We start from the raw sequence: 27,701 nt of genomic DNA on the forward strand, positions 1-27,701 counted from the left end.
AGTTTGCTTCTGCATGGTTTAGCAGAGGGTCCGAGACTCTCCAGTCCAGTACATTAACTTGATGGTTATTGTTATGAAACTGTTGTTAATTAATTTCTCCATCTGATTAAGGAGCATTTGCGGTCCGGTAATGTGATTCAATCAGCAGGCAGCATGCTGTGGGAAAGATGGATGTCATTCAATCCACTAATGGCCTCCTAACAGCTACAATGCCTAGTGTTATGAATGTGATAACTGCCTAGCTCTAGCTGTAGACTGTCAGCCGCAATAAAAAAATATATATCATTTTCAGAGGCTTTTACTGTACATCAACTGTTTCGGCTTCTCGTCGACATTTGGTGAAATTGGAAGAGGTGGAAACATATAGTGTGGTTTAACGAGGCTAGACTAAGGAATATGTTTCCCTGGGCCTGATGCCATTCCACTACATACGTGTCTGCTGGGTCCCACTCTCTGTAGGGATGGGTTTAATACCTGGATATAGGTCTTCCAAGGTCACTCACAACCAATCTTGCCCACCTCATCTTTCTTACGCTGGTGAAATCACTCCACTACTCTTCCTCCTCATCCTCTACCTCTGTCTTTCTCAGTACCTGAGCTGCGACCTTGTCTTGTTTTCTTTCCCCTGTGGAAGATAATGTTATCCTTTTCTCTAAAAATGCAGAGAAAGAGAGAGAGGGGGAAACAGAGAGATTTGTAATTCTCACTAGGGACTGGTGGCAAGGTGGTGGCTGTGTGTGCCCTCACACACTTCGTACTGTGACAGACTGGCTAGTGGCTAGGCTAGGACAGGCAGAAAAATACACCAAGCACACTGGTTTCCTAATGATGCATCCTTCACACGGGTTTCTTAATGATGCATCCTTCACATTGGTTTCCTAATGATGCATCCTTCACATTGGTTTCCTAATGATGCGTCCTTCACACTGGTTTGCTAATGATGCATCCTTCACACTGGTTTCCTAATGATGCATCCTTCACACGGGTTTCTTAATGATGCATCCTTCACATTGGTTTCCTAATGATGCATCCTTCACACTGGTTTCTTAATGATGCATCCTTCATACTGGTTTCCTAATGATGCATCTGTCACAGCCTACTAGGAGTGGTGGGTTGGAGTCAGGCGCAGAGAGCAGGGTTGGTAAATCGTAATTTAGGGTTGGAGTCAGGCGCAGAGAGCAGGGTTGGTAAATCGTAATTTATTCTCCGGCAAAAAACGGTCATGCCAACATACATAAAACAGACCAGCCCAAACACAGGACCAAACAGTCCGGAGAATACAAACATGAAACCACAACCAACAGAGTAACAAAAAACAATCCTGCACAAAACAAGGGCGGGTCAAACTACTACATATAGGGAAGCTAATTAAACCAAAATACACACAGGTGAAACTAATAAGACAAAACCAACAGACAAACGAAAAAGGGATCGGTAGCGGCTAGTAGGACGGTGACGACGACCGCCGAGCACCGCCTGAACAGGCAGGGGAGCCAACTCGTGACAGTGCAAACACGGGGGCCTCACTGCGGTGCTGGTCAGCGCTCCTCTTCTGCCGTTCTCCCGATAACCTTAGCGAGTCCTGGACGGCTTTCCAGGTGTCCTTGGAGCGCTGTACCCATTCCTCAACCGCAGGCGCCTCGGTCTGGCTCTGATGCCATGGGGCCAGGAACGGCTGGTAACCTAACACACACTCAAAAGGGGACAAGTTAGTTGAGGAGTGGCGTAGGGAGTTCTGAGCGAGCTCAGCCCAAGGAACATACCTTGCCCACTCACCAGGCCGGTCCCGGCAATAGGACCGCGGAAACCTGCCCACATCCTGGTTTACGCGCTCCACCTGCCCATTACTCTCGGGGTGAAAACCTGAAGTTAAGCTGACCGAGACCCCCAGTCTCTCCATAAACGCCCTCCACACTCTGGACATGAATTGGGGACCCCGATCAGAAACGATGTCCTCAGGCACTCCATAGTGCCGGAAGACATGGGTAAACAAGGCCTCTTCAGTCTGCAGGGCCGTAGGGAGACCGGGCAACGGGATGAGACGACAGGACTTAGAAAACCGATCCACAACGACCAGGATTGTAATACTTCCCTGGGACGGGGGAAGGTCGGTAAGAAAGTCCACCGATAAGTGTGTCCACGGCCGTTGTGGAACGGGGAGGGGTTGTAACTTCCCTCTAGACAAGTGCCGAGGAGCCTTGCTCTGAGCGCACACTGAGCAGACTGAGCAGGAGGAGAATCTCACGTCCTTAGCCAGCATGGGCCATCAGTCCGCACTGTCCTCTCGATGCCAGGATGACCCGAGGACGGGAGAGTATGAGCCCAACGGATCAGCTTATCCCGGACCCCCCTCGGCACGTACTGAGCCCCCGCTGGACAGTTAGGGGGGGCCGGCTCTAACCGTGAGGCCCTCTCTATCTCCGCGTCCACCTCCCATACTACCGGTGCCACGAGACATGAAGGTGGAATGATGGGAGTTGGCTCAACGGACCGCTCCTCGGTATCATAGAGGTGGGACAGTGCGTCGGCGTTGGTGTTTTGGGAGCCTGGCCGGTATGAGATGGTAAACCGAAACCTGGTGAAAAACATGGCCCATCTAGCCTGACGTGGATTTAGTCTCCTCGCTGCCCGGATATACTCGAGAATACGATGGTCAGTCCAGATGAGAAAAGGGTGTTTCACCCCCTCAAGCCAATGTCTCCACACCTTCAGAGCCTTGACTACAGTTAACAACTCCCGGTCCCCCACGTCATAGTTTCGCTCCGCCGGACCGAGCTTCCTCGAAAAGAAGGCACAAGGGGGAGCTTGGGTGGCACGCCCGAGCGCTGGGACAGCACGGCCCCGACCCCCGCCTCGGACACGTCTACCTCCACTATGAACGCTAAAGAGGGGTCCGGATGCGCCAACACGGGCGCATTGGTGAACAGCTCCTTCAAACGACTGAAAGCTCTGCCCGCCTCTGCTGACCAACGCAAGCGCACCGGTCCTCCCTTCAGCAGTGAGGTGTTGGGAGCAGCCACCTGACCAAAACCCCGGATAAACCTCCGGTAGTAATTGGCAAACCCTAAAAACCGCTGCACTTCTTTCACCGTGGTCGGAGTCGGCCAAATACGCACGGCTGTAACGCGGTCATCCTCCATCACCACCCCGGAGGTGGAAATACGATAACCCAGGAAGGAAACGGCCTGTTTGAAAAACTCACATTTCTCCACCTTGCAATACAGGTCATGCTCCAGCAGTCGCCCAAGTACCTTACGCACCAGAGACACATGCGCCGCGCGTGTGGCAGAATAGATCAAGATGTCATCGATGTACACTACCACTCCCTGCCCGAGCAGGTCTCGGAGAATCTCATCTACGAAGGATTGGAAGACGGCTGGAGCATTCTTCAACCCATATGGCATGACGCGGTACTCATAATGACCAGATGTAGTACTAAATGCGGTTTTCCACTCGTCTCCTCCCCGGATACGTACCAGATTATACGCACTCCTCATGTCCAGTTTTGTGAAGAAGCGCGCCCCGTGAAATGATGAGAGGTAGTGGGTAACTAAACCCCACTGTGATGGAATTTAGACCTCTATAATCAATGCACGGACGCAGACCTCCATCCTTCTTCTTCACAAAAAAGAAGCTTGAGGAGGCAGGTGATGCGGAGGGCCGAATGTACCCCTGTCCCAGCGATTCAGCAACATATGTTTCCATCGCTACTGTCTCCTCCTGGGACAATGGATACACGTGACTCCTAGGAAGTGCAGCGTTCTCGAGAAGGTTTATCGCGCAGTCCTCTCGACGATGGGGTGGTAATTGGGTCGCCCTCTTTTTACTGAAGGCGATAGCCAAATCGGCATATTCAGAGGGAATGTGCACGGTGGAAACCTGGTCTGGTCTGAAACCTGAATCTATAAGGAACAGACTAATCTGCTCCTTATGACCCCCCTGCGTTACCATGTCCAGCGGCACCGTAGCCTCCTTAACTACTCCTGACCCTAATGGTCGGCTATCTAAGGAGTGCACGGGGAAAGGTAGGTCTAACGACACCAGGGGAATCCCTAGCCTTAACGCGAGCCTACGATCCATGAAATTCCCAGATGCGCCTGAATCGACTAGCGCCTTATGCTGTAGAGAGGGAAGAAACCCAGGGAAAGAAGTTAACAGATACATATGACCGACAGGAAGCTTTGGGTGAGTCTGGTGCTTACTCACATGGGGTGATCGAGTAGTGCCCCGCCTGCCCTCCCGACTCCCAGACGAGTTCCTCCAGCACCGGTCGGCCGTGTGCCCTCGCCGACCACAACTGGTGCAGGAAGACACTCCTCCTCCGGTCCCCCTCGAAGCCGCCCCTCCTAACTCCATAGGGATAGGGGCAGGAGGGCTGGGAAGTGGAAACAACAGGACCTGATCCGAACGCCCGCGGACAGCCAGCAGGTTGTCGAGACGGATAGCCATGTCAATGAGTTCATCCAGTGTGAGGGTGGTGTCCCAACATGCTAGCTCCCTGCGGACGTCCTCCCTGAGACTGCATCGGAAATGATCTATCAGGGCCCTGTCGTTCCACCCTGCTCCTGCGGCCAAGGTCCTGAAATCCAGGGCAAAGTCCTGCGCGCTCCTCGTCGCCTGACGCAGGTGGAACAGCCGTTCACTCAGCCATGAACTCGGGGTAATGATCCCTCGCCGAGTCCGGACCATTCCACACTGCGTTGGCCCACTCGAGAGCTCGCCCAGTCAAACAGGAGACGAGGACGCTTGCTCCGGAGGGAGCAGGACGCACGGTAGCCAGGTACAGTTCCAGTTGTAGAAGGAAACCCTGGCACCCCGCCGCCTGGCACCCCGCTGCATCCTTCACACTGGTTTCTTAATGATGCATCCTTCACACTGGTTTCCTAATGATGCATCCTTCACACGGGTTTCTTAATGATGCATCCTTCATACGAGTTTCTTAATGATGCATCCTTCACACTGGTTTCCTAATGATGAATAATTCCCGTGTTCTAATGTTACACTTTTAGGAAAAAAAAGTGCTATCTAGAACCTTAAAGGGTTCTTCGGCTGTCCTCAGAGGAGAACCCTTTAAAGAACCCTTTTTGGTTCCAGGTAGAACACTATTGGGTTCCATGTAGAACACTTTCCCCAGAGGATCCAAAAAGGGTTCTACCTGGAACCAAAATGGATTCTACTATGGGGACAGCCGAAGAAGTCCATTTCTTAGTTCTCACTGATCTGCCAGGTGAAAGGTCAAATTAATTTGGTGGACACAGGACTCCACTACCGGTATATTGCTTTCCCCCATCCAGTACTTTTCGTAGAAGTGTCATGAAGTTTTAGTATGTAGGAACTTTGATCCTACTATCAAAGTGGATTGATCTACGCTGATCTTTAACATTGATTTACAACAGAGTGCCAGACAGTGCAGTGTGGTGTGAATTTAACCCGTAAGCAGTGAGGAGATGAGAGCATATCTCTCTTGTCTTGTGTGGTGTCCATCTCTTTGTATTGTCTTGTTTTGTTTTGATCCTATCCCTTTCTCTGTGTATTGATTGGAATGTGGTCAGTGGTGCTTGTAGTTGGTGCCTTTGATAAAGTGTACAGTCATCTTATCTGGCAGAGTGCACACTTAGAATTGCCAAAGACCCAGGCTGTGTCCCATTTAAGATGCAGGCACAGACAGAATCCAGCAGCACACTGGCCATTGTAATAGTTGATAGGACTATTAATGGGTCTTAGTTTAAATAAGACTCTTTTGATGCGCCCATGCGTCTATCTTATTAACATCATAAAAAAATCCTCATAAAAAAATGGCAGTTTAAGTTAGAGATATCTTTTTGCATGGGCTGCGTCTCCACCCACCACATCTGCCTACATCGGCCTTCTGCACCTGCGGTGTAAAGTGGCAGAGCTACAGCGGTGTTTGTCAGACCAGGAGACATCCCGGAAATCAGTCTTCTCATGAAAGCGTTTGGCCTACTAACTAATATAACCATGCTATGAAAAGATGAGACTCTCACAAACATGCTACGACCCCCACAAGTGTCATTGGACTCGTCTAAAGGTAACCTGGTATGGGTTTAAAAAATGAATGGAGGTAAGACGGTAGTTTTGTGCCAACAAAAAAAAAGGGGGTAAAAACGTGTGCCAGAAATAGGACAGCGACAGACACTTCCAAGCCTTATTCCTTATAGTACATTTTTGAGGGGGATACCTGATCTAGACTTTTAGAGATTTTAACATGAGCTACAGGCTAGACCCCGGGTCTCAGAAGCTAATCTCTAGAGAGCATACTTTAGTGCTGTAATTAATTTATCTGAATTAAGTAATTCAATTATCGTTGGCACCATCAGTGTCCTAACGCCTATCACATGGATTGGCAATGGGGATTGGTTTTCCTTACACCTTGTAGTTTTGAACTATACTCTCAGAGAGCGTCTCAAATGACACCCTATTCCCTATATAGTGCACTACTTTTGACCAAGGCTCTATAGGGAATAGGGTGCTATTTGGGATACATAAATGTGCCCTTGTCCGTAGGATTCTTCATCTAAATGCATGTTGTAGGTACTGTAATAGAGTTGATTAGTGTGCAGATTCACCTTGGGGTAGGGACTTATGTTTGGCGCAGGCTGCAACACCTCGTTCCCCAGACCTGATGGCTAACACAGACTAATGACAGTGTTTAAGAGTTTAGGATGAGGAGGCTGAGGTGAGGAGGTTGTGGTGCTCCTCTCTCTCTCCTTCCCTCCTCTCTCTTTCTTTCTGTCGTTCTCTTTCCTTCCGTACCGCCTCTCTCAGTCTCTTTGTCTTTCTTTACCTCTCTCTCTTTCTCTCTCTTCTCTCCCTCTCTATCTCGCTCTCTTTTTCTCCTTCTCTCTTAAACAGCCTCGTGGCTGGTGACTTTGAAGTGTCTTTAAATATGGAGCTAATTCAAGGAAAGCTGCTAGCGAGGAGATAAAGAGAAAAAGAAAGAGAGGAGCACAGAGCAGGAGAAAGAGAGGGCAAGGAAGAGTGAGGAGAGAGCGCATGTGTGTGTGCGTGCATGTACAGTGGGTGCTGTGCGTGTGTGTGTGTGTGTGTGTGTGTGTGTGTGTGTGTGTGTGTGTGCGTGTGCGTGTGCGTGTGTGTGTGCGTATGTGTGTGTGAACGCAGAGTACAATTCTCATCTGTTTCTCAAGTGCCGTGATGCCATCACTCTGTAAATTGTTTGGATTGGCTGAGCTGGCACAGAAAAGAGCTGTCACACAGTGGGCCGTGGTTCTGTGTTTGTGATGAGAGCCAAGAGCCTTAGGGCCCTCCATGCCAGCTGTGGGTTGGATGGATGAATGATGAGGAATGGCTAATGCATGGGCATGTACATGTACATATGATTTCTCTCTCTCTCTCTCTCTCTCTCTCTCTCTCTCTCTATCTGTTCTTTTTCTGTCCCTTTGTTTCTCATTTATAATTTCCTTCCTGACACACTCCTCCCCCTCACCTCTGTCTCACCAACTTGTCACCACCTTCTGACCCTCCTCCTCACACACACACACACACACACACACACACACACACACACACACACACACACACACACACACACACACATTTTCCTCTTGCTTTTTCAACCCTCCTCACCCCCTTTCCCTTGTCCCTTCTTTCTCCCCCTTCTCCCCCTCCAGATGGTTTTCTATAAGGGTATGGCTGGCTCCCAGGTGACCCTGTCCAGCCTGGTGAACCAGAGCAGAGCCATGCTGGAGGAACAGGCCCGCCACCTGCTGACAGAGACAGAGAGGCAGACCATGGGCTACTACGTGGAGGAGTACCGAGACGGACACATAGGGGTGGAGCAGCTGGTCTTGGCCCTGTTTGAACTGCTCAACACACATTCCAAGGTGAGGAGTGAAAGGGTGTGTATGGGGAGATGTGGGAGGAGGATGTGTGTGTGTGTGTGTGCGTGCGTGCGTGCGTGCGTGTGTGTGTGTATTAGTTGGTGTGAGGTGCATTATGTATTGGGTTCTTGTGTTCTCTCACTTCGTAGTGCTTATGGTGATTATTTGCCTTTTCTCTGTACATCCATCACTTGGATGACAAGTTTTGTGAGACTTTCAATGATTTATGTTAAGGCTTTTGTGGATGTTCAGACTTTGGTTTTTACCCATTATATTATAAAGCTGCTTGTCTTTCTGTCTATGCCATAGCCCTCCACCTCATATAAAGCAATGATTTATCAAATGTATTGAATTCACAATTCACAAAGTGCTTTACAGTGTTCTTCAGTTGCATTCTGCATTCCCCATAGTCTCCTAATGCATGTTTTAGACTGATGCCTGTTATAGCTCCATATAACTCTTGAACCCTGTCTCCCTCCCCTTCCCCACCCTTCCTCTCAGTTCGCCCTGCTATCAGAAGTGCGTGGCCTGGTAACTCCCCAGGATCTGGAGCGTTTCGATGGGATGGTGCTGCGCCACGAGATCCAGGCTTTGGAGGCTCGGCAGGGGAGTGCCTGTGCGGCCGCTCTCCACTCTGACTCCATCTCTATGGTCTCCTACCCAGATACCCTGGCCTCCTCGTCAACGAGCTACATGACCTCCACCACCCTCAGTTCTGCACGGGTAGGGCGACTGGGTTGGAGTGGATCCACTCTCTGTCTGTCTGTCTCTCTCGCTCTCTCTCTCTCTATGTCTGTCTGTCTGTCTTGTCTGCCTACCTGTCTGTATGACTTTCTTTGAAAGTCTGAGTCATTCATCTTTCCCAGTTGTCACTGATGCCTCGAAGCAGACCTCTTGGAAGTTGTCCCTGTTTGATGAGTTGTAGAGGATAGAGCCGTTAAGGACGACGTTCCTCAGAATGACCAGCCCTGCATGGGGCAAGGACAGGAGATTGGGAGGACAGAGGGATTGGGAGGACGTCCCAAATTCCACTCTATTCCCTATATAGCGCACTACTTTTGACACGAGCCATAAGGATCCTGGTCAAAAGTAGTGCACTAAATAGGGAATAGAGTGCCATTTGGGACGAAGACAGGGATAAGAGCATTGTGTCCCTGCTGAGTTGGAAAGGGTGTAAATCCTCCACTACAGATGAAAGAGACTTATTTATCTAGGAACTTCTTCCGTTTAACCCCGACTCCCCCTCCCTTTTCAACCCCACAGGAAAGACTGCTGTGGTTGATAGATATGATGGAGGTAGAAGTTGTTGCCAATACTCTTCTTTTGCATCCGTTTGCAGTGATGTTCTGCTTTTATGTTTGAAGTCAATACTGTTTGGAGTGCTTTAGTCCGCATTCACTTATCAGGTTGCATAAAGCCAATGCAAATAATTTCTTCTGCTGGTTTGTGTCTTGTACTTATATCCAAGTGTGACTGTCTTTTTGAAAATGTCTATGTATTTTTGTGTGTGTGTGTGTGTGTGTGTGTGTGTGTGTGTGTGTGTGTGTGTGTGTGTGTGTGTGTGTGTGTGTGTGTGTGTGTGTGTGTGTGTGTGTGTGTGTGTGTGTGTGTGTGTGTGTGTGTGCATTCGGTGTACATGAGCCTGCATGTGGGTGTGTGCTTGCATGCATGTGTGTGTGTTTCCCCATTCACAGTGCATACACACACATTGTCATGCAGTGTGCTAGTGGCCTGGTGACTCTCCTATTCCCGACCTTAATTTGTTAGTCACATTGTCTATAATTAGATACATGAAGCTTCTAGGCTATATGTTACCCTGGAAGACTAAATAAACCCTTGTTCACCAGAATAATGTCATAAATGGCTTGAATGAAATAAATGCTTCACTATAGTTGACATCTGTAAAGTTGTCTCTGTTTCTGCTTCCTTCATGGAGTAAAGACCTTTAGGGACCAAAAAAAAGGGAAAGAATGTTTGATCGGTTGTAAGGAAATAGAAAGCTGTGAAAATGATCCAATATGTTTCTGATATGATTTCAGTTCAGCTTGGATGCATATTTTATATGGTTGAAATACTATCAGCTTTTATGATGCTGATAAAGATAGAACCTCTACAGACTGGTCCCTAACTGCACATTCGTATTTGCTCAAGATGCTGAAAGAAATTAATCCTATTTCTCCACTCCTGTTTCAGAATCAAAATGTACTTTTGCATCCACCAGACGGAGGCTCAGTTCAAGAACAAGCAAACCTATTAACCCCTGGCATGTCATGCAAAATTCAAAGCTGGGCTGTACAACATGAAAAAATGCAGGGAGCTTGGGTCTAGAAAAGACTGGATGGATTAAACTAGCAAAAGAGTGGGTGGAATGTACAATAACATCCTCTGCCTCCTCTGCCTCCAACATAAAAAACAACAAAAAAACGAAAAAAGGTTTTTGAAGATGCCCGAACCAAAGCACATTTAGTGGCAGTAAGCATTGTAGACAAGGCTAAAGAGGACACCCAGGTTATAGTTAACTCAGAATGGAAAAAAATAAGCACTACAGCCAGAGTCTTCAGAACAGTTAGAAGGAGGCTAAACGTCACAGCCACAGGTCCGCTTATGGCTTTGAGCAAGACATTGACTGTCAGGAGTTAAATGGACTTGACATGGGGAGAGTCATTGTGGGAGGTTATGAAAACTAAGTTAGTAACTTATTTTTCCTTTACAAACTTGTTCTGTACTGTGAAGTTAATCTGAATATGTGTGATTGACTTGGAGTTACATTGTGTTGTTTAAGTGTTCCCTTTATTTTTTTGAGCAGTGTATATTGTAAAAACAACCTGAGGTTCGATTATAAAAACGTTTGACATGTTTCTACGAACTTTACAGATACTATTTGGAATTTTCGTCTGCTAGGGCCATGACCGCTCGAGCTTGTGGATTTCTGAACATAACGCACCAACCAAATGGAGGTATTTTGAATATAAAAATCATCTTTATGGAACAAAAGGAACATTTATTGTGTAATTGTGAGTCTCGTGAGTGCAAACATCTGAAGATCATCAAAGGTAAGCGATTCATTTTATTGCTTTTCTGACTTTCGTGACCAATCAACTTGGCTGCTAGCTGTTTGTAATGTTTTGTCTGCTGAGAGAGATGTCCTTACATAAACGCTTGGTATGCTTTCGCCGAAAAGCTTTTTGAAATCTGACATGCCAGGTGGATTAACAACAAGCTAAGCTGTGTTTTGCTATGTTGCACTTGTGATTTCATGAAAATTAAATATTTTTAGTAATTTAATTTGAATTTGGCGCTCTGCAATTCAGCGGATGTTGACGAAAATGATCCCGCTAACGGGATGGGTGCATCAAGAAGTTCAGAGAGGCAACAAAGAGACCACAGATAACCCTGAAGGAGCTGCAAAGCTCCACAGTGGAGAGGGGAGTATATGTCCATAGGACCAGTTTAAGCCGTACATTCCACAGAGCTGGGCTTTACAGAAGAGTGGACAGAAAAAAGCCATTGCTTAAAGAAAAAACACGTTTGGTGTTTGCCAAAAGGCATGTGGGAGACTCCCCAAACATATGGAAGAAAGTACTCTGGTCAGATGAGACTAAAATTGAGCTTTTTGGCCATCAAGGAAAACGCTATGTCTGGCAAAAACCCAACACCTCTCATCACCCCAAGAATACCATCCCCACAGTGAAGCATGGTGGTGGCAGCATCATGCTGTGGGGTTTGTCCATCGGCAGGGACTGGGAAACTGGTCAGAATTAAAGGAATGATGGATGGAGCTAAATACAGGGAAATTCTTGAGGGAAACCTGTTTCAATCTTCCAGAGATTTGAGACTGGGACGGTTCACCTTCCAGCAGGACAATGACCCTAAGCATACTGCTAAAGCAACACTCGAGTGGTTTAAGGGGAAACATATAAATGTCTTGGAAAGCCCAGACCTCAATCCAATTGAGAATATGTGGTATGACTTAAAGAATGCTGTACACCAGCGGAACCCATCCTACTTGAAGGAGCTGGAGCAGTTTTAGAGCAGTCTAGATGTGCCAGTCTAGATGTGCCATGCTGATAGAGACATACCCCAAGAGACTTGCAGCTGTAATTGCTGCAAAGGGTGGCTCTACAAAGTATTGACTTTGGTTGGGTGAATAGTTATAGCTCAAGTTTTCTGTTGTTTTTGTCTTATTTCTAGTTTATTTCACAAGAAAAAATATTTTGCATGTTGTGTAAATCAAATGATACACAACCTCAGAAAAGTATATTTTAATTCCAGGTTGTAAGGCAACAAAATAGGAAAAATGCCAAGGGGGGTGAATACTTTTGCAAGCCACTGTATAAGTGAGGGTACTGCGGGTTATGAATCAACCTGTGCATCACTAGTGTCTTCTGTCCTAAAATGTGTGCTGGTGCTTGGTAGTGGCTGTTGTTTCAACAAGAGTAATTTCAGACAGCCAGACTTACATTGACGTAACACACACACACTCAGAGGCGCACGTAAACACATGCACACACACACTCAATACTCTCTGACTCAGAAAAACAAGCTGACAGTTGAGAAAAGCTGCAGCAGGCTTACCATACATAGTACATGGTGGACCATGCCAGACCTTCACACACTCACAAGTCACATCTCTGTGTGTGTGTGTGTGTGTGTGTGTGTGTGTGTGTGTGTGTGTGTGTGTGTGTGTGTGTGTGTGTGTGTGTGTGTGTGTGTTCTGGTGGTGGGGGGAGGGGGGGTCTAGGCTGTGCCCCTGCTTATAGTTGTTGTTGTTTTGGAGTCACAGGTGAATGCCGCTGTTTTGGAGAGATTAGAGAGGTGGGATGGTTTTAGTTGGGGATCAGAAAATGTGAATTTATCAACTAGACACAGTATGGTGTACAGTCACATACCCAAACACATGCAAACACAGACACACTTACAGCTGATTACATGTGTGCACACACAAATACTCTCTCTCTCTCTACCTCTCTCTCTCTCTCTCTGTCACACATGCACACACACACACACACACTCACTCTCTACCTCTCTCTCTCTCTCTCTCTGTCACACCTCTCTCTGTCACACATGTACACACACACACACACACACACACACACACACACACACACACACACACACACACACAAATAAACAGCTTCCTCTCAGTACACACACATACTAAGTAATAACTATTGCAGCTGGGGCGCAACTTTGGTTTCAGAAGTGGGGTGGATATAATCTGGTGGTGGGTCTGGGGGTCCCTCAGAATTTTTTGGGCCATTTAAAGCTAATTTCCTGCATTTCTACTAGGGCTGTCGACGACATTAAAAAAACATCTTGGTCGACCAAGAGTAGTCTTTTCTTTCGAACAATCAATCAGTCGAAATTTGAAAACTTGTATTTTTCTATATATAGACACACCCTTTGTGTTCTGATAAAATCATCTTGAGTATATGTACTGAACTTGTCTGATGCTTTAAGTATGCTGTTTAATTAAATATTTAAGACACACAAATTACTCAAGAGGGAGCCAGAGAGCAAGATAGCCTGACCAGAAGAAAAAAAACTGTTCCTGATGCTGCTGCTGCTGGCCTTTGCAGATTCTGCCTTTACGCTCCTGAAGTTGCCGGTAATCTGCAATCTTTTTATTTGGAGTGCCAATTTATCTTACCATTTTTTTTTACCCCCTTCTTCTCCCCAATTTCGTGGTATCCAATTGTTAGTCGTTACTGTCTTGTCTCATCGCTACAACTCCTGTACGGGCTCGGAGAGATGAAGGTCGAGAGCCATGTGTCCTCTGAAACACAACCCAACCAAGCCACACTGCTTCTTAACACAGCACGCATCCAACCCGGAAGCCAGCTGCACCAATGTGTCAGAGGAAACACCGTACGCCGAGCGACCTGGTCAGCGCGCACTGCACCCGGCCCACCACAGGAGTCGCTATTGCATGTTGAGACAAGGATATCCCAACCGGCCAAACCCTCCCTATCCCGGACGACGCTAGGCTAATTGTGCGTCGCCCCATGGACCTCCCGGTCGCGGCCGGCTGCGACAGAGCCTGGGCTCGAACCCAGGCTCTGCATCCTCAGAACCCAGTCTGCATCCTCAGAGTTTTGCGCACCAGTGAGCTCAGGATAGACACCGCTGTAGGCTATTTGTGCAAGGGATAAGAAGTAATCAGATATTTTATGACGTTTCCATTGGATCAGAGCATTACATTTTTCCCTTTCATGCCAAGTGGTTATCGAAAAGGAGAGAGCTGGAAATATTGTTATAATACTTTGAGGAACTTTTGTCATTCTCAATTGATTCTAAAACCATACTTTGTTTACTTGTTGTTTGTGGTGAAGAAAAAATACTTTGAGAAGCTCCACAGCTCATTAGTGGTGGTGAGTAACAGCAATCAGAAATACTATCAGACATCCCAAAATGGGCACATTTATAGGCCTATATTTGCGTGCAGGCCAGGTAGACTAGTTCTACTACTAAATGCGTAATCAGGTGTGCGTCCTTACTCAACATTGACAGGAGCATTTCAAACAAAAGACGACCAATAAATTGACAAACATATAAATGGAATGAAATAAACAAAAACGCAGAATGCATGGCTACCACAGCATTCTGCAGCGATACGACATCCCATCTGGCGCTTAGTGGGACTATAATTTGTTTTTCAACCGGTCATTGACCCAACACACCTACAGGCTGTATAAGGGCTATTTGACCAAGAAGGAGAGTGATTGAGTGCAGCATCAGATGACCTGGCCTCCACAATCCCCTGACCTCAAACCAATTGAGATGGTTTGGGATGAGCAGCCAACAAGTGCTCAGCATATGTGGGAACTCCTTCAAGACTGTTGGAAAAGCATTCCAGGTGGAGCTGGTTGAGAGAATGCCAAGAGTGTGCAAAGCTGTCATCTCTCCGCATTCTGGAGAGAGACGTGTCTTGTGCATCTGAGCCACAATCCCTATATTCTTAGACCATGCGGCCTTCTTATTGGATTAGTACACTGAGACAGGCATAAATCAGACAGGTGTCTTGTATGCCATGAAAAAAAAAACATATATTTGTGGCTGCTAGACTGTCTGAACCTGACCCCTTTTGTCATACAGTAATCCATATAAGGCACCCAGACCTTTTGAAAGTTACACAGTATCCCTTTAATCTCGTAATAAATCAAATCTAGTGATAGATAGCTTTATAATTCTGTCATCCATTGAGACACTGAGGGAGGATAATGGCAATGCATTTCTTAGCCGCTAAGTTACACAGTTTCTTCTGAAAACGTTCTTCAGTATCAACATTTCCAAGCAAACAAAAACAAGGAGAAGGGAGAATCTATAGACATGCTGAGATAAAATAACACACTGACAGAATTCAGCCAGCCTTCACAAAATCATAACATGCAAATACAGTTGAAGTCAGAAGATGACATACACTTAGGTTGGAGTCATTAAAATGTGCTTTTCAACCACTCCACAAATTTCTTCTTAACAAACTATAGTTTTGGCAAATCGGTCAGGACATCTACTTTCTGCATGACACAAGTAAGTTTTCCAACAATTGTTTACAGACAGATTATTTCACTTAGAATTCACTGTATCACTTTTCCAATGGGTCAGAAGTTTACATACACTAAGTTGACTGTTCCTTTAAACAGCTTGGAAAATTCCAGAAAATGATGTCATGGCTTTGGAAGCTTCTGATAGGCTAATTGACAGAATTTGAGTCAATTGGCAGTGTACCTGTGGATGTATTTCAAGGCCTACCTTCAAACTCAGGGCCTCTTTGCTTGACATCATGGGAGATCAAAAGATATCAGCCAAGAACTTTGAAAAAAATTGTAGACCACAAGTCTGGTTCATCCTTGGGAGCAATTTCCAAACGCCTGAAAGTACCACGTTCATCTGTACAAACAATAGTACGCAAGTATAAACACCATAGGACCACGCAGCTGTCATTCTGCTCAGGAAGGAGACGTGTTCTGTCTCCTAGAGATGAACGTACTTTGGTGCAAAAACTGCAAATCAATCCCAGAATAACAGCAAAAGACCTTGTGAAGATGCTGGAGGACACAGGTACAAAAGTATCTGTATCCACAGTAAATTGAGTCCTATATCAACATAATCTTAAAGGCCGCTCAGCAAGGAAGAAGCCACTGCTCCAAAGCCACCATAAAAAAGCCAGACTGCGGTTTGCAACTGCACATGGGGACAAGGATCGTACATTTTGTAGAAATGTCCTCTGGTCTGATGAAACAAAAATAGAGCTGTTTTGCCATAATGATGAATTGTTATGTTTGGAGGAAAAGGGGGAGCCTTGCAAGCCGAAGAACACCATCCCAACCATGAAGCACGGGAGTGGCAGCATCATGTTGTGAGGGTGCTTTTCTGTAGGAGGGACTGGTGCACTTCACAAATAGATGGCATCATGAGGGAGGAAAACGAGGTGGATATATTGAAGCAACATCTCAAGACATCAGTCAGGAAGTTAAAGCTTGGTCGCAAATGGGTCTTCCAAATGGACAATGACCCCAAGCATACTTCCAAAGTTGTGTCAATATTGCTCAAGGACAACAAAGTCAAGGTATTGGAGTGGCCATCACAAAGCCCTGACCTCAATACCATAGAAAATTTGTGGGCAGAACTGAAAAAGCGTGTGCGAGCAAGGAGGCCTACAAACCTGACTCAGTTACACCAGCTCTGTCCGGAGGAATGGGGCAAAATTCCCCCAACTTATTGTGGGAAGCTTGTGGAAGGCTACCCGAAACTTTTGACCCAAGTCAAACAATTTAAAGGCAATGCTACCAAATAGTAATTGAGTCTATGTAAACTTGTGACCCACTGGGAATGTGATGAAAGAAACAAAAACTGAAATAAATCATTCTCCCTACTATTAATCTGACATTTCACATTCTTAAAATAAAGTAGTGGTCCTAACTGACCTAAAACAGGGAAGTTTTACTGGGATTAAATTTATCAACCTTTGATACCGTTTGGAAATCAATTTGAGGTTTGTCAGACTGTCTTAAAATTGTTTCAATCTTTGAAGCTTCTGGCTTGTCCAGTGTTTGCTGCACAGAGAGAATAAAGTGTTGCATCTGCAAAAGCTCACAGCACCGCCACATACTGGTCTTCCCTGGCTGTCTGAACCTGTCACCATCTGATCCTGCTAAGACATGATGAGTATAGTATTATACCAACTTCTTATACCATGTCAGTGTGAAAAGTAGAGAATTAGCTAGGGAAACTGGCAGATCAATAACCTTACATTGCTAAACTGACTCTAATAAAAACTCACATTGTGCTGGCAAAAAACTTCAGAATATCGGACTTTAATCATTTGGCCACTGGTGTCATTGTTTGATTCAGGTCTAGTGTGATTGAGGCAAAATAATAGCTAAAGTTATTGAGTTAGTTAGTTAACGCTAAACAACTTTTGGCAATCTCTAATAGTAATGGTACATCAACTGATGAAAACTAGCCAAGTTAATTTACTTCTGTTGAAACTGGACAAAAAGTCTATAAAACATTTCATACACTCAACAGCTATTAGATACAGCTACCTGACAAATAGCTAGAGACTAGAGCTGAACTGGCTGTGGTTGCTACTAGCTAGCTAGTTCATTCTCTTCAGACAGAACTTCATTCGAGGGGGATGAATTATTACTGTAGCTAACGTTACATGTCAGTTACACTACTAGCTCAACACTGGGAATAAATATTTAAAACAGCAGTTACCTTGCCAGCTACATCAGTCAAATAAAGAGTATCCAGTTTCTGCTCTGCTTGTTTTTACTTCTCTGAGAAAAAGCGTAACACACACAGAGACAGCAGCGCTGTGCCTTTCAGAAGCTTTGCCTTCACACAGCCTGTCTGCACGCTCTGTGGTGTCCACGCGGTCCTAAATCCAGCTGGCTGAAATTGCCATGCGGACACCAATGCCGCTTTTGGTATCACAGTGCAATGATAAAACCAGGGGAGACAAAAATGCAATTTGTCATTTGGTCATGTCCCCGCCATCCCCAGTGAAAGTTGTGCCCCTGTATTGCAGTAAATTAATTGCCCGTAAGTACTCCCCGTGCCGTCAGTGAGCGTTTAATTAGACTGAAATTATGGGGCTTTTGTTTTGGTACAGGCAGAGTTTAATGAAGGGTCTGAACTCACTAAACAATGAACAGTGAACAACAGTTCATCCTGCACCATGCAGATATCTTGGGTTTCTGTGCACCTTGTGTGAGTGCTGAGTACCCACTGTAGTATTGCATTCCAAACTTTGAGATTGAAAGGTGTAATATAGAGATTTAGAGGTGTGTGTTCAAGTTTCCGATTTTAAGTTTTGATGTCAAATGCACAAGTACAGTGAAATGCCTTTCTTGCAAACTCAAAACCCAACAATGCATTAATCAATGACAATGTATTACTAGAAAAAACACACAAGAAATAAGAATAAGAAATATGAAATACACAATAAAGTAAGTAAGTAAGTAAGTAAGCATACTATATGCAGGAAATATTTAAAAAGTCAGTTCCAATACAGAGAACAGCAGCTTGCATGTGAGTGGGTGTGTGGGTGTGTAGAGTCAATATAAATGTATGTGCATATTATGTGTGAGTGGTTAGAAAATTATGGAGTGAGTGCTTGTGCGAGTGAGAGTGAAAGTGTGTGTGAGTGTGTATAGAGAAATGTTTGTGTGTGCATTTGTGTTTGTGTGTGTGTGACGAGTACCCACCTGTAGTATTGCATTCCAAACGTTGAGCTAGGAATGTAGATTTACATTTATTTAGAATGATTAGTATATTTAGAACGATATTGAGTTATTTTTCCTCCCTCTTAGAGATGAAACAACTCCTACGAAATGCAATTTGGACTCAACATTTGCTTTAGGATAAATAAGCAGCTGTTCACGTAACCTCCCTCTCTCTCGCTGTCTCTCTCTCTCTCCCTCCTCTCTCTCTCTTCTCTTTCTACCCTCGTCTCCCCCCTATTTTCCCTCCTCTCTCTCTCTCTCGCTCTCTCTCTCTCTCTCTCTCTCTCTCTCTCTCTCTCTCTCTCTCTCTCTCAGAATGACAGTATGGTGGACAGTAATGGGGAGGAGTCTCAAGAGAGTCTAGATGTACTGCCTGACGTCTCTCTGGTGAGCCCCGCAGTCAGGCCCAGAACCATAACCTCATAAAGATGGACAGAGCAGAGGAAGAGGGAGGGATGGAGGGAGAGGGAAAAAACAACAAGCTGGAAATGAAAGAGCGACAAGAAGAGGAAGCAACGGATATGCAGTTTGAACTCTTATAGCCTATTTCTTTTAGAGTTAGAGGATATTATGGCATACATTTTTCCTCCGCTTCCTCTTCCTCCTCCTCCCTCCTTACTAAGGAGGAACTTGCTCTGTGTTTGACACCTGAGGTAAAAGCTCTAATCAGAAACACACAAACACAAACAAGAATACCTACCACAGTTACCAGAGCAACGGTAACCGATGTCGACAGGAGGCTGTGTTGGTTCCAAGGAGATGTAATGTGGGACACAGAGAGCAAAGACCTGAAGAGTCTTAAAAACACCTCAACTCCATTCAGCCAGAACATATTTGTGTTGGTTTTGATTGCTTTCTCTTGCTATTTTTAAACCCATGAATCACTTCATTCATTCTCTCCCCGCTCCTGTTGCTGTTTTCATTGTTCATTTCTCAGTTGGTTTTGGTTGGAGGGGAGAGCTTGTTGCCGGGGACACAGCGGACTGGGAAGGTGTAACCTGAGGTTACACAAAAAAACATGTTTAGCTGTGGGTCTCAACTGAATCCTGGCCTAACTGAATGAGTTGTGTTGAATTCTGAGGCGTGATAATTGGTGGTGTGTGTGTGTGTGTGTGTGTGTGGAATGAGGAGATTCCAGAGATGTGCTGTAGTATATGAGTGTTTTGTGGGATGAAAGGAATGTGATCTGTTTGTTCTCCTCTTATCTTAGGATGAGGTGCATTCCACATCCGAATCTTCCCCCACCTTCAACCCCCCACCCCCTCCAGGGCTGCAGAGGCATCCCAGCAGACGAGACCAGGTCAAAAAACGCCCTTCCTCCGAATCCTCCTATTCTGGACTCTACTTCACCGCCCCTGCCCATAACCCACCCAAGGACCAGAGGGGGAACCAAGGGTCCCCCTCCTCACCCAAGGTCCCCCTCCAAAAGGATTTCTCCGTCCCCTATAAGAGGGACCCCTCTGTCCCCCATAAGAAGGAGATGGCAACTTCCAAGTTTTCCATGGTCAACAAGCACGCCATAGGCTCCTTCCCTAGAGTCCAGTCATCTATTAAGACCACCAAACCTGCCGTCCCCTCCCCATATCTACCCCCTCCACCTTCACTCCCTGCCCCATCCACACCCCCTCCCCTTCCACACAGCACGGACAAGGCCTCATCTGGCTCCAACAAACAGCACTTTGTCATGGTGGAGGTCCACAGGCCCAATGCAGAGTCTGACGTCAACAAGGTGCGGTCCCTGACCCAGTCACGAGGTAAGAGGCATGGAGGGAGTAGGTTGGAGGAAAAGCTAGAGTTGGACTCCGAAAACCATGAGACCAGATTTGGACGTGAAGGATTGGTTACACAAATAAGAGGAAGTGCATGTTTATGTGTAATCATGGGTGAGTGTATTTCTGCCTGAGTGTGTCCCTGTGCCAGTCTCTAACCTTCTGCACCCATCCCCTCCAAGGTGCCACCCTGTCCCAGCTGTCAGACAGTGGACAGACACTGAGCGAGGACAGTGGGGTGGACATTAGCGAGTCGGGGCGACTCAGCAGGGAAAGCAGTCCCCACACACGCCCCCCACGAGACCCCAAGGGGGCACGTGGGGACAGCACCGCCAAACCGGTGAGAAGGACACACCAGCGGGGAGAAAGACGACACAGAAAGAGAAAGAGGGAGATGTATGGATGGATGAATGGATGGATGGAGCTGAAAGGGAGGGATTACAAGAAGATAAACAGACAAACAGAGCTGGGTTGTCCTCTGTCACTGCTCACTCTATCTGAAGCTTGTTCTCAATCCTAACTGTCCTAACTTCTTTCTGTTTTATTCTTTCTTTATGCACATACAGTTTTTCTTTCTTTGCTCATTGATACATTTTTGTCCTTTCAATGATTTCTCATCTATTCAATCACTTCCATCTCATCTCATACTGCGCTAGAGGTCTCTTGTTTCCTCTGCCTGTCCCTTTATGCTTATTGCTGATTAGTGGTTAGGTGGTGGGAAAATTGTTGATTGGTTCCTACCTTTATGGGTGGACCAATGTGTAACAAAGGTGCAAAAGAAAAGAGTTAATGGGTCTCCAGGGTGAATATTTGAGTAAAAAGCTGAGTTATATTATGCCCCCTCTCTTCTCTATCTCTCTCTCTCTGCAGCCGGGTCTCTTGGAGCGTACCTCCACACTGGTGAGGGTGGCAAAGAGTGCCAGCACCCTGGGCATCGCCATCGAAGGGGGTGCCAACACTCGCCAGCCCCTGCCACGCATCGTCACCATACAGGTGGGTCTCAAACAGCCTAGAATACCCCTCATGCCCCTCACCCCTCTCACCCCTCCCTTTTCAAGTCATCTCCGAAATGACAGCTTGCCAGACAATCTCCTGCACCTGTCAGAATTGATCTAGCCATGGTACTCTGTGTTCTGCAACTCTGCACTGTCATTGGCCCGTGCCGCCTCCTCTTCCACACATGGCTACACAACACAGCCTCTGTCAGATAAGTCTGTGGTTTCACACTGGAAGAGAACTCAAACTGAGATCCCTGGCTGCCATGCCATTGTTCCTCCACTCCCGAGAACTGGCAGATTTACCAGGGATGATTATAACCTTCAGAATAGACTCTATAGCAGGGCTCTGACACTCAGAGGGCCTGAGACAATGAGACAATGCTAAGCAATTATACATTTTATTTGTCACATGCGCCGCGTACATGCGCCATACTAGGCGGTGATGCAACCAGTCAAGATGCTCTCAATGGTGCAGCTGTGGAACGTTTTGAGGGTCTGAGGACCCATGCCAAATCTTTTCACTCTCCTGAGGGGGAATAGTTGTCATGCCCTCTTCACGACTGTCTTGGTGTGTTTGGACCACAATAGTTCATTGGTGATGTGGACACCAATGAACTTGAAGCTCTCAACCTGCTCCACTACAGCCCCGTCGATGTAGTCCACGATCATCTCCTTTGTCTTGATCACGTTGAGGGAGAGGTTGTTGTCCTGGCACCACACTGCCAGGTCTCTGACCTCCTCACTATAGGCTGTGTCATCATTGCCAGTGATCAGGCCTACCACTGTTGTGTCATCAGCAAACTTAAGGAAGGTGTTGGAGTCATGCATGGCAATGCAGTCATGGGTGAACAGGGAGTACAGGATGGGACTGAGCATAAACCCCTGGGGGGCCCCCGTGTTGAGCATCAGTGTGGCAGATGTGTTGTTACCTACCCTTACCACCGGGGGTGGCCCGCTAGAAAGTCCAGGATCCAGTTGCAGAGGGAGGTATTTAGTCCCAGGGTCCTTAGCTTAATGATGAGCTTTGAAGGCTCTATGGTGTTGAACGCTGAGCTGTAGTCAATGAATAGCATTCTCATATAGGTGTTCCTTTTGTCCATGTGGAAAAGGGCAATGTGGAGTGCAATAGAGATTGCATCATCTGTGGATCTGTTGGGGCGGTAAGCAAATTGGAGTGGGTCTAGGGTTTCTGGGATAATGGTGTTGATGTGAGCCATGACCAGCCTTTCAAACCACTTCATGGCTACAGACGTGAATGCTACGGGTCGGTAGTCATTTAGGCAGGTTACCTTGGTGTTCTTGGGCACAGGGACTATGGTGGCCTGCTTGAAACATGTTGGTATTACAGACTCGGTCAGGGACAGGTTGAAAATGTCAGTGAAGACACTTGCCAGTTGGTCAGCGCATGCCCAGAGTACATGTCCTGGTAATCCGTCTGGCCCTGCGGCTTTGTGAATGTTGACCTGTTTAAAGGTCTTACTCACATTGTCTACGGAGAGCGTGATCACACAGTCATCAAGTACAGCTGGTGCTCTCATGCATGCTTCAGTGTTGCTTTCCTCAAAGCGTGCATAGAAGTCATTTAGCTCATCTGGTAGGTTTGTGTCACTGGGCAGCTCGCGGCTGTGCTTCCCTTATTGACGCTTTACCTGTTTGATGTTCGTCTGATTGCATAGCGGGATTTCTTAAAAGCTTCCTGATTAGAGTCCCGCTCCTTGAATGCAGCAGCTCTATCATTTAGCTCTGTGCGGATGTAATCCATGGCTCTGGTTGAGGTGTGTATGTACGATCACTATGGGGACGAGGTCATCGATGCACTTATTGATGAAACCAGTGACTGATGTGGTGTACTCCTCAATGCCATCGGAAGAATCGCGGAACATATTCCAGTCTGTGCTAGCAAAACAGTCCTGTAGCTTAGTATCTGCGTCATCTGACCACTTCCGTAATGAACGAGTCACTGGTACTTCCTGCTTTCATTTTTGCTTGTAAGAGGAATCAGGAGGATATAGTTATGGTCAGATTTGTCAAATGGAGGGCGAGGAAGAGCTTTGTACTCGTGTCTGTGTATGGAGTAAAGGTGGTCTAGAGTTTTTTTTCCCCTCTGGTTGCACATGCTGGTAGAAACTAGGTAAAACAGATTTAAGTTTCCTTGCATTAAAGTCCCCGGCCACTAGGAGCACCGTCTCTGGATGAGCATTTTCTTGTTTGCTTATGGCAGTATACAGCTCGTTGAGTGCAGTCTTAATGCCAGCATCGGTTTGTGGTGGTAAATAGACAGCTACGAAAAATATAGATGAAAACTCTCTTGGTAAATAGTGTGGTCTACAGCTTATCATGAGATACTCAGGCGAGCAAAACCTTGAGACTTCCTTAATATTAGAGTTTGTGCATCAGCTGTTATTAACAAATAGACTTACCGGAGGCAGCTGTTCTATCTTGCGAATGCACAGAAAACCCAGCCAGCTGTATGTTATCCATGTTGTTGTTCAGCCACGACTCGGTGAAACATAAGATGTTACAGTTTTTAATGTCCTGTTGGTAGATTAGTCTTGATCGGACCTCATCCATTTTATTATCCAATGATTGCACATTGGCTAATAGGATGGAAGGTAGAGATGGATTACCCACTCGCCTTCGGATTCTTACAAGGCACCCCGATCCTATATATCGCCGTCTCTTCTTCATGCGAATGACATTGCGTCCGACTTGACAAATCTTTGTCCAGTATGAGGTGAGCAATCGCTGTTCTGACTTTTCAGAGCCTCTTTTCGGTCAAAAGAGACAGTGGCAGCAACATTAGGTACAAAATAATTTATAAATAATACAAAAAAAACACACACAATAGCACAATTGGTTAGGAGCCCGTAAAACGGCAGCCATCTCCTCCGGCGCCATTATTTATGCAGCATGTTCCGTGTTTTAATGGTATGCTTGCGAAAAACCCCTGCAAAGAATTAGGGGTTTACATTTTAATATTACAGTAGCCATAGCAATAGGGTCAAAGATCAACCCTGTGATGTCGTGACTAAGGTTAGACGTCCGTGGGTATGGCTAGTTCAAGTCCAGCTCAGGTAAATATTGCCCTTTACCCTTGCCAGGTGCTTTACATGAACGTCTAACTGTAAGAGTACGTTAAATTTGATTTTTGGGTTCCAAGCACCCTTTCATTTGTTTAATCAAGAGGATAAGAGTTGATCCTGTTCTCTCCCTTTACCTGAAGGAGTACATCCACTGTTCTCTCCCTTTACCTGAAGGAGTACATCCACTGTTCTCTCCCTTTACCTGAAGGAGTACATCCACTGTTCTCTCCCTTTCCCTGAAGGAGTACATCCACTGTTCTCTCCCTTTCCCTGAAGGAGTACATCCACTGTTCTCTCCCTTTACCTGAAGGAGTACATCCACTGTTCTCTCCCTTTCCCTGAAGGAGTACATCCACTGTTCTCTCCCTTTCCCTGAAGGAGTACATCCACTGTTCTCTCCCTTTACCTGAAGGAGTACATCCACTGTTCTCTCCCTTTACCTGAAGGAGTACATCCACTGTTCTCTCCCTTTCCCTGAAGGAGTACATCCACTGTTCTCTCCCTTTACCTGAAGGAGTACATCTACTGTTCTCTCCCTTTACCTGAAGGAGTACATCCACTGTTCTCTCCCTTTACCTGAAGGAGTACATCCACTGTTCTCCTCTCCCTTTACCTGAAGGAGTACATCCACTGTTCTCTCCCTTTCCCTGAAGGAGTACATCCACTGTTCTCTCCCTTTACCTGAAGGAGTACATCCACTGTTCTCTCCCTTTACCTGAAGGAGTACATCCACTGTTCTCTCCCTTTACCTGAAGGAGTACATCCACTGTTCTCTCCCTTTACCTGAAGGAGTACATCCACTGTTCTCTCCCTTTACCTGAAGGAGTACATCCACTGTTCTCTCCCTTTCCCTGAAGGAGTACATCCACTGTTCTCTCCCTTTACCTGAAGGAGTACATCCACTGTTCTCTCCCTTTACCTGAAGGAGTACATCCACTGTTCTCTCCCTTTCCCTGAAGGAGTACATCCACTGTTCTCTCCCTTTACCTGAAGGAGTACATCCACTGTTCTCTCCCTTTCCCTGAAGGAGTACATCCACTGTTCTCTCCCTTTCCCTGAAGGAGTACATCCACTGTTCTCTCCCTTTACTTGAAGGAGTACATCCACTGAGAGCAGTGACTGTTATGTGAAATAAAGGCTTGGCTGAACTGAGGGTAATACCACCGTACCTGGCTGTAGCTCTGCTCTGTTCAGGTCTGTTTGTGTCCCTTTTGATTAACCTGAAGAGTGAGGAGAGAGGAGGGCTGGGGAGGGAGCTGTGCTGTTCTGTGGAGTTCAGAGAACCACTGAAAGCCCTGCCGCTCAAAATATGCTTTGGTGAGAGGCTAATGAAAAATAAAAGAGCCGCTGATTGCGAGGGGAGCGACAAAGGCTCTGACCGTGAAATCAGCATATTCAAAATCAAAGAGAGCAACGGAGGGAGGGAGATAGGGAGCTAGGAAGGGGAGAGAGATATACAGAGAGATGGAAGAGAAGATGGTACATAACAATAAAGGGGATTTAGACTGAGAAAGTTTGCAGAGAAGGGGAGGTAGGGGAGGAAGAGAGAGAGAGGCAGGCAATCAAGCGAGTGACAGACAGGCATGGGAGGTTTCAATTTCAATGAAGGCTTTTGATGCCCAATGCAATCGCAGAGAAGTCAATACTGTTGATAAAGGGTTTGCCTCCTGAGACCGCTTGGAAGTAAATCTTAATCACCAAAGCTTGATTAAAATATCATCACCAAAGCTTTATTAAAATATCATCACCAAAGCGTTTTTTAAATATCATCAACAAAACTGTATTAAAATATCCCCACCAAAACTTTATTAAAATATAATTACCAAAGCTTTATAAAAATATCACCACGAAAGCTGTATAAAATATCATCACCAAAGCGTTTTTAAATATCATCACCAAAACTTGATTAAAATATCCTTACCAAAGCTTTATTAAAATATAATCACCAAAGCTTTATTGAAATATCATCACCAAAGCTGTATTAAAATATCACCAAAGCTTTATTAAAATATCATCACCAAAGCGTTTTTTAAATTTCATCACCAAAGATGTGTTATCTTGTTATCTATGCATTGTAGGCAGGCCCACATTATTTTAGCCATACAGGTCCCATTTTTGATGTACGTTAAACCCCCGCCATAATGTAGGCTACATGTCCATTCCCATCATGAAACGAAAGATACCGGGGAACCTCGTAATTAGAAGTTATCTGCAACCTGTAAAAATCGCTAGTTTTCCGTTTCATATGTTGAAAACCGAAGCCTTCCCTTAGGCCTACTATAATGAAGGTTGGTTCAACAGCAATGTGTGTCTTTTTAATAATGGTGATTTTATGATATCATTCATTACATTTTACATTTATTTATTGCTGTTTTTTTTAAAGAATAGATTGCTTATTTTTCGTTTAGTTGTATTATAACCAAACATAGAATGATTCACCTTCCTGGTTTTATCGTGACAACGTCTGTGGTGCGCTTGGAATGCAACTTCTGAAGATGTGTGAATACGATCTGATCTGTAAAATAGTTCCGATTATGTTCTGAAAACACAGGCCATTTGGGAGCAGTGTGACAGTGAGTGGACATCCTCCCTTTCTCTTTATAGTGGATCTTTATCCAGCTACATTGTCTACATTGTTTTAATACTATATGCCCGCGGGGAGAAATTATGGTGCCAGTAAGTGTGACATAGCCTATTTAAAACAAGTTGTTTTGTTTTGTTTAGTATTTGATTAGAATTATTTGTTCTATTTTTACACCTTATCAATAATTCATTTAATCTAGCTTATTTTCAATATTTGCCATGTCCATGCTCAGCTATAATACAATGTACATTAGGCCTAGCCCCTGTATCAGTGGGAATGCTATTAAAGCCATACAATTAGTTAGAACAATGTGGACTGCAAATTAGTCAACAAATTTAGCAAAGACAGGTCTACATTTTGTTATTACGTTTCAGTAAGCCATTTAACAAACTCTAACGGACTAACATCGGAATTGGAGTTGATTCCAAGGCAATAAATACACAACTTGAAGCAACCACATATTTCACCATTGAGCATGTTTTGATTGGCCAGTGAGGGCCAAGCCTCTACACACCCACAACTTTTGTATTCATCAGAACCCTGACCTTTCTGTAACGAGTTTCGTCTTCATACGAAGGAGAGTCGGACCAAAATGCAGCGTGTGGTTTACGATCCATGTTTATTAATAATACGAAACACGAATCTCCAATACAATACTACAAAACAAAACGTAAC

At 45.6% G+C, this 27,701-nt stretch overlaps 1 protein-coding gene across 1 annotated transcript in view; it reads left to right on the plus strand.

The window, feature by feature from the left end:
• LOC139409911 (whirlin a) overlaps positions 1-27,701 on the plus strand; it is a 135,079-nt gene that overhangs the window by 101,087 nt on the left and 6,291 nt on the right. The window contains exons 6-12 of the mRNA XM_071155323.1: positions 7,650-7,862; positions 8,361-8,582; positions 9,123-9,155; positions 18,908-18,979; positions 19,803-20,346; positions 20,544-20,701; positions 21,232-21,354. Of these exons, the coding sequence (XP_071011424.1) occupies positions 7,650-7,862; positions 8,361-8,582; positions 9,123-9,155; positions 18,908-18,979; positions 19,803-20,346; positions 20,544-20,701; positions 21,232-21,354 (1,365 nt within the window). The remainder of the gene's footprint in view (positions 1-7,649; positions 7,863-8,360; positions 8,583-9,122; positions 9,156-18,907; positions 18,980-19,802; positions 20,347-20,543; positions 20,702-21,231; positions 21,355-27,701) is intronic.

The sequence above is a fragment of the Oncorhynchus clarkii genome, chromosome 5 (genome assembly GCF_045791955.1).
Source record: "Oncorhynchus clarkii lewisi isolate Uvic-CL-2024 chromosome 5, UVic_Ocla_1.0, whole genome shotgun sequence".
NCBI classification, from domain to species: Eukaryota; Metazoa; Chordata; class Actinopteri; order Salmoniformes; family Salmonidae; genus Oncorhynchus; species Oncorhynchus clarkii.